This window comes from Plutella xylostella, chromosome 12 (assembly GCF_932276165.1).
Source record: "Plutella xylostella chromosome 12, ilPluXylo3.1, whole genome shotgun sequence".
NCBI classification, from domain to species: domain Eukaryota; kingdom Metazoa; phylum Arthropoda; class Insecta; order Lepidoptera; family Plutellidae; genus Plutella; species Plutella xylostella.
In genome coordinates this window covers 2,510,125-2,520,260 of record NC_063992.1, presented here as the reverse complement: position 1 = coordinate 2,520,260, position 10,136 = coordinate 2,510,125, and the positions used below count along the sequence as shown (strand labels likewise).

General features: G+C 34.7%; 1 protein-coding gene across 1 annotated transcript; it reads left to right on the top strand.

The window, feature by feature from the left end:
• The first annotated feature begins 363 nt into the window (after positions 1–363).
• Positions 364–10,102, top strand: LOC105382176 (nose resistant to fluoxetine protein 6). Its single transcript, XM_048624507.1, has 13 exons — positions 364–656; positions 1,252–1,570; positions 4,412–4,600; positions 4,862–4,941; positions 5,045–5,238; positions 5,484–5,598; positions 6,205–6,422; positions 6,826–7,001; positions 7,567–7,708; positions 8,087–8,273; positions 9,032–9,174; positions 9,613–9,715; positions 9,992–10,102. Exons 1-13 carry the CDS (start codon positions 461–463, stop codon positions 10,090–10,092), a joined length of 2,163 nt encoding a protein of 720 aa, XP_048480464.1. The 5' UTR covers positions 364–460; the 3' UTR covers positions 10,093–10,102.
• Positions 10,103–10,136: the final 34 nt, after the last annotated feature.

Genomic DNA, 10,136 nt, shown 5'->3' with positions numbered 1-10,136 from the left:
AACTTTTTTATATTTTTTTAATAAAAGTTTTTTATATAATTACGAGCAAGGTCACCCCTTTTGTCTTTATACCACTTTAGAAACACCATGTAGAAAACATCAAACTTGCGCAGGTGCAACTAATTGATATATCTTGTATCATGTATGTCAGTACAATCATCTTCGCACTATCAATATATAAATTATTAATGATTCATTAATCCTCTATCATAAATAATCTTTGTTAAGAAATTCGGTGTAAAGCTTTATCAATCCAATCTTTTTTAATAATAATCAGAATATTCCACAGTTAATACCATGATAATTTTAGATAACATCTAAATGATTGTAATCTACAAATCTTTTAGTCTCAAGTCCATTCATTTTACGATGTAAATGTGTACAAACAGCAAGAAAATTAAACCAAGCGCAAATTAAGTAGATTAAAATAAATGTAACATAAACTAAATTTTAATTTAAGATGTGGTTTTCAATCTATTTTAGTTGCTTATGTGTATTTTTAAATGTGGGTTTAAGTGACGGGAATACAGTGCTTCTTCCTAGTTTTGGCAACCCTAATGCGTTTGACCAAGAACTTTATGATAAAGTACTGGATCCAGAATTATGCCGCAGTGAATTGGCATACATAGAACGCAACAGTTTACTGAGGATAAAGTGTAAGTGCCCTAATTTTGCTAACTGTATGTTTTGTGATCACTTTTTACTTCCGATAATTGTAGGGTAAGTAGAGTTATACATAATATAAGTGACTGGGAAAATAAACAGGACGTTGTATGTTGTTGTGTTGTTGTTTAACTATTACTACCAAAACACGTCATCAGAGTATGTATATGTACTATAAGGTATAAGTTTTTTTTTTTTGGTCAAAACCTAATAAATTTTGATAAATTGAAACCAAAGTATAATTAATTATAACGATATACTTCAATATGTGTAAAGTACTTATACTAAACTATCTATATATTTTACAAATAAAAAAGATAATAATATAAAATACTTATCATAACATCCTGGCCTGGAAATATTTTACCCTTAATAAACAGGAGTTTATCAAAGGTAGAATATTTCTTTTAGTTCGCTGCCGTCGCCCGGGATGGTTCCGAGGAGGCTGGCAGCGTTCCCTCTCTGTATAGCCAGGCTGATGCGCTGGCTGAGATAGCTGCCAGCCCTCCGGTCCCTTGTATAAAGTATAAGTATAAACTGTACGCACTATCTTGACACCTTAACAATATAAATTCACTTATATTTCAGTTCTGGATGCCGGCCTGAGAGTGCCCAGAGGCATTGCAGCCGGCAACACATACGACTACGGGAACTTCCATCAATGCCTTGAAATCAATGAAAAATTTACTGACTCCAATATAGAAGGAAAATTCTGCTCTATCCGTACCCCCATAGTACAGGACTTACAATGGCCCACTAACCAAGACACTAATGAAAATATTTGGAAGGATATTTTTGCAGATGAAAGTATTGTGAGCAAAGATACTATGAGAGAACTTAATATTTATGAGGATTTGAGAATGAAAGTTCAACGCTCGCCAATGTTGTTGGGTGAGGATCAAGCGAGGTATGTTTAAAATAAAATAATTATTACTATAATAGCTTTCCCGCAAGCTATGCTTCGCCTTAAAAAGTTTTCTCATGGAAATTCAGCGATTAAAAGTGCCTATCTGTTAATCCAGAGTGTCAGCTAACTACATATCTACCTAATTCCATAAAAATTGGTTTAGCCGTTTTGACATGAAGAAGTAACAAACATACACACTCACAAACTATCGCCTTTATAATATTAGTAGAATTTTCCGACTGGGTTGTTTCGATTCTCGGCAGACTCTATATCCCCCTATTTTTGCTAACTTAATTGGAAAAGAGGGGGTGCAGAAGTGTACTTCATAATAGAGAGTACCTACCCACCTACAAATAGTAGGTACCTACAAGGTATGTGAGTAGAGTAGAGTGCTTCCGCTATGTTGGGAAACATCGATACACTATCGTAATACGCAATAATAATTATTTTCCGAGAACCTGATTTGACTATCTAGATATCTAATGTATAATTAACCTATCTCGAATACAATCATATAAAGTATATAAACTATGATGATTCATTATAATCTCACTGAAAAATAAGAATTCCAATAAATACAATACACGAGTACTAATATTATAGCGTCGACACGCCAAACCCAAAAAATATAAGAACATCTCGACATGGCGAGATAGTTTTTCGCAGTATAGTGACGATATAATGCTCATTGCACACGGGAGTACTTAGCTACACAGCTCAGGGCCTCTAGTATGGGATTTGCTTTTTTTGAAACTAAAAAAGTTTACGTTTTCTCCTGTCATCTGCATACATTATCAGTCAAAAGTTCCATGATAGTTTCCGCTAGAGGCGCCACTTAGTATGCGAGAATACGTAAACTTTTATAGTTTTCGCCAAACTATCAAACCTCTACTAGACCCAGAGCAAAATTGACTGGCCGGAGCTACATCAAATGCTGCATCTGTCAATACCCCGCAGAAGGGAACACCCAAATATTCCGAAAAACTTTTTTCCGAATTTGATAATTCCGAATATGTAATTTACGAAATATTGCAATACCGATTTTTTAAAATATCGAATTATAAAAATTACGATAATTATAATTTCGAATATTATAATCACGAATATTGTTATTACGATTATTAAATATACGAACGTAAAAAAATACGAATACTTTAATATACGAAAAATAAAATACCGATTTATTAAAATCACGAAAAATTAAAATCCCGATCGGAAATATGATAATTCGTGATTTTGACAAAAATTAATCATATAATAAGCCATTTATTTCCAAACTAAAGTGACTTAAGTATTAATTTTATATAGTTATACATTTTACAATTTAACATTCTATATCAAAATTTTATCAATTAGCTTAAATTCATTATGATGCATTATTAATTATTAACTTTACTAAATTGATTACATTTCTAAAACTAAGTATACATTATTTATTAATTTAACCAATTAATATCAGTACTTACTCTATTTTTATTACATTATTAATTTAAATTAAGATAATTTCATTATTAATTTTACTAAATTGATTACATTTGACAAAAATACATAAACGTATTTAAAACTTCAGAACCAAAACCAAAAGATAGGTGCAACGACGAGCAAAGCGAGGAGGAGCGTGTTAGGTGCACATAGATATCGAAAAACAAAGCGGAGCGCAGCGAAGCGGAGCGGAGCGTTTCACATAATATAGCTTAAAATATATTGTGTAAAAGATTTAGTTTCCCATGGATTTTGCTAGATGGCGCTGTCGTCACCATTCTACATCGCGGTATGGTTTGGTTTATGCTTTGATTTGGGGAAAAGAAAATAAGATTGTACCATTTAAAAGTTATTAAATCATATTTTTAAGTTAGCTCCAATGCATTTTAGAAAATCAAAATACAAAGCGGAGCGCAGCGAAGCGGAGCGGAGCGCAGCGAAGCGGGGCGGAGCGTTTCAAATATAGAGTAAAAATTTTGTTATACAGTAAAATATTTGTAGTATTTGTTGTTAAGTTACAGAACAAAGCAATACAATTGCTCGGATTTTTACGGTGGTTAACCTTAAAAAGCTTAGGACCCAAACCTAAAGATAGGTGCGACGACGAGCAAAGCGAGGAGGAGCGTGTTAGGTGCACATAGATATCGAAAAACAAAGCGGAGCGCAGCGAAGCGGAGCGGAGCGTTTCATATAATACAGCTTAAAAAATATTGTTTGTATACGGATTATGCTGTTAATAAACATACTCGTACTATTCCTAATATATGACTATTTCTTGTTCACTAAAAACATTCGGGAATTTGTATTTTCGGAATATTAAAAATTCGGAATTCGTAATTTTAACAATTCGATATAATAAATAATCGTACTTTTGAAACATCGAAATTATAATATTCGGAAATATGACTTTCGTCATTTTAATTAATCTGTGGTTTAAAATTTCGTTTATTATACTATTCGTGATTTTCGCTATTCGGAAACTTAAAATTCGGGATTGTGAATTATTCGGAACTATGAAATTCGTAATTATGAAAATCGTTATTTTCATATTCGTAAAAAAGTAATTCGAAATTCTGTAGTGTACCCCTTTTTACATGTCTAAAACATAATATAAGTGAAAACTTGTAATTGGCTATGCATCACTATTTCAAAATTCTTATGTAAAACAAATTAGCTGTAAGTTTTCGTATGTTAGTTTAGTTTAAAAATAAAATAAAATAAAAATAATCAACTTCATTTATTGTTGAACAAGATGGTGTGCACATACAAAAACAAAGCCAAAAACTGTTTGCATTGTGTTCAACCTAATGACAAACATTGTACCAATAAATGAAGTACCGAATACTACTATAATTTCAGAATATCACCGGACTTCGGAATACCGAACCGCACTTTGACTCTTGCCATCTGCATACCTAAAACTTGCACAACTAAGGAGGCCATGGAGTCCCTCTACCCCACATTATCATCAGCTGGGCTGAAGTACACTGACCGCTACTGTCGACTGCCTAATGATAAGCCACTGGTGGCGGCTGACTATGTAGCTTTGTAAGTACAATATTAGTATAAGTTCCACCCTAAAAATAAAGCGAATGTTTTTTTGCAATACTAGCTCTAAGACAGACGACGCGACGGAACTAGGTACTTAATGGAATAATAACTTTTACCCTTCCTTACTATCGTTTTCCAAAAAAAACTACTACTATTACTTACTTACATAAATTCTGTTAAATTTTCATGGTAAAACTACGGAATAAAACTTAATTATTTTATACATCAACCCAATAATAAAACTTTATATTATTTCAGTGCAATCTTTGGATTGATAGGCCTACTCACGATACTAAGTACGGCCTATGATGTAAACCACATATTCATCCAAAAAAAAGGTAAGTGAAGAAAACTCATCACTGTAGATCAGAATAAAACTTTACGAAGTGGAATGCTACCAAATGTACACTATTTATTTTTATGAACTAACCTTATTTTCAGAGCCTAAGGACGCCAGTATAATATTGCAATCGTTCTCAGTCTACACAAATTGCAAAAGGCTCGTGACATACACCTCGTCTCCAAAAACAATTGAATGTCTGGACGGTATCAGAACATTCTCTATTGGTTGGGTGATACTTGGCCACGCCTATCTGTCGGCGCCAGAAAATATAAATCCCTTGGATATTTTAAAGGTATGCTTGATATGTACTTTCACCTGTCAATAACATTTCACTAATTCACTACCACACACACACAGGTAAAAAGAAATACTTATTGATTAATTAAGATTTGTTCCATCATAATCATCAGCCAAATAAATTCCAATCCCACGGCATAAGATTAACATGACATGATCAAATGAAGAAGGGTTTTTATAGGCGTACAAATACAGTGCCTTTAAATATATATTTACAAATTTTCTTATTAATAATTTCAGTGGCAAAGTTCAGTGCACTCGATCTTCGTGACAGCGGCGCCCATCTCAGTGGATACATTTTTCTTCATAAGTGGAATGCTCGTCGTCTACACTACTGCTGGAAAACTTAAACGAAGTGAGTTTGAATAAGTACCTAATTAATAGAGAGAAAAAAAAATTGTCACATTTGCTCTATCCGGTACCTGCATTATGTATGATCTTCAGTATTGCTCGTTATTCTTTTCTCTTCACTGTTTTGCAAAAGTGGAAAAGGAAAGGGAATGATGGTTCAGCTCTTTACTCCGATGATATTTTGCCATAATATATATATCAAAAAATTGAAAACTATCACTTTAAGAAATTATAGCAGTGATAAAATCTAAATTTTAATCTAACATAATGTTATCCATATGTAATAGGGATAGAAATGGGCTTTCTATCCCTATTTCAAAATTGATATGTAAATCAAGTAAGTGTTCCTATAAATAAATAAAAATAACTTTCACATCACACACAATAAATAAATTCAAATTCTCCATAAAAAAGAGTTCAACGCGTTGTCTGCGCTTTTTTTAAATAATAAATCGTAAATGTGTGATATTATTGATAAAGATAGATCTGGTTGGGAAACGGTTAAAGTCTAGAGATTTCATACCAATAAGTAGTCTAAATCTGAGTTAAAACCAGAACTATCTGTAGCCTTTGTTTTATAATAAGGCCGACTATGTATATTTTTCCCCAGACGATCTGCTAAAGTCCCTCCACATATTCTACCTGAACCGCCTCCTCCGGCTGTTCCCTATCCTGGCCAGTGCCGTGCTGCTCACTGCCTCCTGGTACAACTGGATCACTGACGGACCAGACTGGGGTGAAGACTTCACGTGGAGCGTCGACACTTGCAGGACGTACTGGTGGTCCACGCTGCTGCATGTGCAGAACTATGTGAACCCTTCGAATATTGTACGTTGGTTTTGTTTTCATTTTTGTGTGTATTTACTAACTAAAGATAACTTTCAACTAGAGAAGTCTAGATATTTGGGTTTATTTTGAAAACGTAAAAGTAATTGATCTTTCTTGCGGATCCTAGCATAAAAATGCGTATTATGTTCACGTCTCTAATCCCCGAAGCCCCCGAAGGTACACTGTATAGGTACCTACATCCACTTTTTGCTATACAATTTTAGTGTATGTAAGTAGGTACTCACGTGATAACTGATTGGTTGTGAGCCATATCGTTCTTTGGAGTGAGTACAATGATATGTATGTATGATACAGTGTGGTAAGCAGTACCTATCTTAGTCAACCACTACAAAAATATTCGTTAAAAAAGCATTGTTTTAATACCTAGCTTTGGTTTTTTCAGTGCATATCGCAGACCTGGTACCTGGCAGTGGATATTCAGCTGCATATTCTATCTCCAATTATCCTGTACTGGGTATTGACTAGTAGGAAGGCGGCTTGGATCAGCATGTCTTCGGCATTCGTCGTCATCTCTACCGCGGCTACTATTTACAACGCTTTGATGGGATTTAGGACGAGGTAAGAATACTAACGTTACTAATGTACTCATTTATGATGAAAGTAAGTCTAGTTCAAATACGCGTGCACGCGTTACTAGGTATATGAATATAAACTGTACATGGTAAATATTATGTATCAAAAGAGCTTCGAATTATGATTAGCCCAATTTACCTACATTTATCATGTTTAAATGAGAACATAATGAGTTATTTTTTATTAATTTTGAACATAAAGTTACAGTTTTATGACTTTTACAATTTTTTGTGCCAATTTCTCCATAGTCGGTTAGAGCATAACTAGGTACCTATTAGCAATGACGAAAGAATTATATAATATAATAGATATAAAAATAAAAAATATATAGTATATAGAATATAAAATATATAAGAATTATTAAAATCATACTCGGTTAGATCATAATAAGGGATTAGTTCACGAATTACACGTCATCTGCATATTAAATTCTTTACAGATGTGTCAAAAGTCAACAACTGATCCCTGGTTATGATGTGTCCCTGGGTATATTTTGTTAACTAGGCTCCCTAGCATCCTAATCAATCCCATCTTCCCTCAACATCCCCAGAAACACGGGCGAGCCCGGCATCCCGAGCTACCACCGCATGTACTACGTCAACACGCTCACGAGAGCAGCGCCCTTCATCGTCGGCATGATGTTCGGGTATATGGCATACAGCTTCAGAGGAACCAAGCTGAGACTGAAACCGGTAAGTTTAAGAAAGTACCTAATGAGTTGAAGAAGAAAATACAGTATGATATCAAATTAAATTAATAAAACAAAAATCGGTTCATCCGTTAGGCAGCTACTCTACCACAGATAGATACTTACACGCAGATACTATGTTAAACTCATAACACGCCTCTTTATTGTCGGAGGTTAAAAAGAACTCGTGGAGAATACTGACCAGCATTGTCTGAAAAACAGATCCTCGGAGTTTCATATTCGTAGCGCCTTATGGAAAAATCCTAGCAATAATACGAATCTCTCTTTGGCTCACTGAGCTTTTAGAATTTTATACCTACGAATTCTTTCATTCCATTATTTTCCTCACTCTTTCTGATAACAAAACTTGTTTAATTTTTAGCGTATAGTAGCACTGATTTGGTCGTCATGGGCAGTGATGATGGGCACAATAGTCTACGTGTACTATCCGATAAACCAGTCTGATTGGGACAACCAGCCTGTGAATGTCATATTGAACTCTTACAAGCGCTCCGCCTGGGCTCTAGGCCTTGGCTGGATGGTACTGGCTTGCCATCATGGTTATGGAGGTAAGTTTTTTTTTATTGCTGTTGGTTTATACATCTATTGATTTAAAGAGCCTCTATTGGTAACGCACCCACTTATCAAGATAGAATGAATTTAGGTGCATTGTATAAATAAATAAATATGTGGGGACATCTCACACACGGCCAACCGACCCCAAGCTAGGCAGTGCCTGTGTTATGGGTATCGGACAGCTGATATATCTACACAAATACATAGATGGACAATTATTAAATATAAATATCAACACCCAAGACCCGAGTACAAATATCTGTCTTTAAACAAATATCTGCCCCAGCCGGGAATCGAACCCGGGACCTTCGGCATAGCAGTTAGGGCCACTAACCACTACGCCATTCGACCGTCGATATATCGTCGGTATACCATCGACTTTACGGCGAAGGAAAACGATGTGGCTGATGAAGTTGTAAATCCTGCACATGAAGATTTGTGAACCCACCTAGCCAGCCCTTATAACAAACCAACCTTACAGCGTGATAGGATGTGATTTATGGTACAAAATAACCCTTTTGGTTTATAATACCAATTATGCAACACCATGTACACTCAGCAAAAGATTGAGAGTCTCACGGGTGAAAGATAGATGAATCAAAGATTAATTATAAATATACCTAGATAAGTATTATTCATGTCACCTATCACCCGTTAGAGGATCATCGCTGGGATGGCCTACATATCTCTTAAGCTGACTGTTACACTTACAACAAAAACCTATTACCTACTTACTAAATCTACTCCTCAGGTCCACTGAACTGGCTCTTATCCCTGCGCGCGTGGAAGGTGCCGTCCAGGATATCGTACGGCATGTACATCTACCACTACCAGGTGCAACAGCTGATCAGCGCCTCGGAAATTGGACCTGTCTACTTCTCTGATGGCGCTTATGTGAGTTTACTGCGGTTCTTGTAGGTTACTTGACCAAAATAGTGACGTAATTTATAATAGCTCGTGAGTCGAAAATTCAGATTTTTTGGTCGTACACGCCACAATATACATCTGTTCATTTGTGTAAGATTAATAAATCGAGATTCAATAATCAATTTTCTACTGTTCGTATTGATAAAACAAATTGTAGTGGTCACTGCCTCAATTTCTTTGAATTCATACTGATAAATAAATAAATATAAATGTCCAAGGCCCGTAATGGGTATAGTGATATCGAGTTATTTATATTAGGTTCAAATATTAATAAAAGCATACAATTTTTACACGTATGGGTATAGTTAGTTATAAATTTAGGTAAAGGTATGTCTGGTGACGGTTACCTTAAATATTGCAAGTTCTTCAGGAATATGCTAATTTATTTTGTTTGTTTTTTTTTAGTTACTGAGATACGTAAGAGATTTATCTCTGGCTTTGCTGATGGGTTTCCTGGGAACTCTGCTCATTGACGGTCCATTTGGAGTTTTCACTAAAATTATTTTAGGTATGTATGGTATGCTGGATGATACGGCAGTGGTTATACCCTGATTACACCTACCGAGTAGAGTGGTGAGACAGTATCCTCACCCGATATATCGAATTAGTGATTCTTACTCTCTGATGTTAAATGTTTCGTTATGTGATAATACTCTCATCCGCCTAATCATCGTAGAGATTACTAGAAATTACCTTCTGTCCTGCGGTGGAATATGACATCATAAAAAATAGACTTTTTTCTATTAAGTAATTATACCTTACTTAACATTGTTTTATTGAACAGGTACATTGGCTAGAAGACCACGGACCGCCAAGGATCAAAATAACAACGATACAGAAAATAACAACAGGGAAAATTTCAAACATAATGGAATTAAAGAATAATTTAAAAATATTATTTGTTTTTTTTTTCTCTTATTATTTTTATT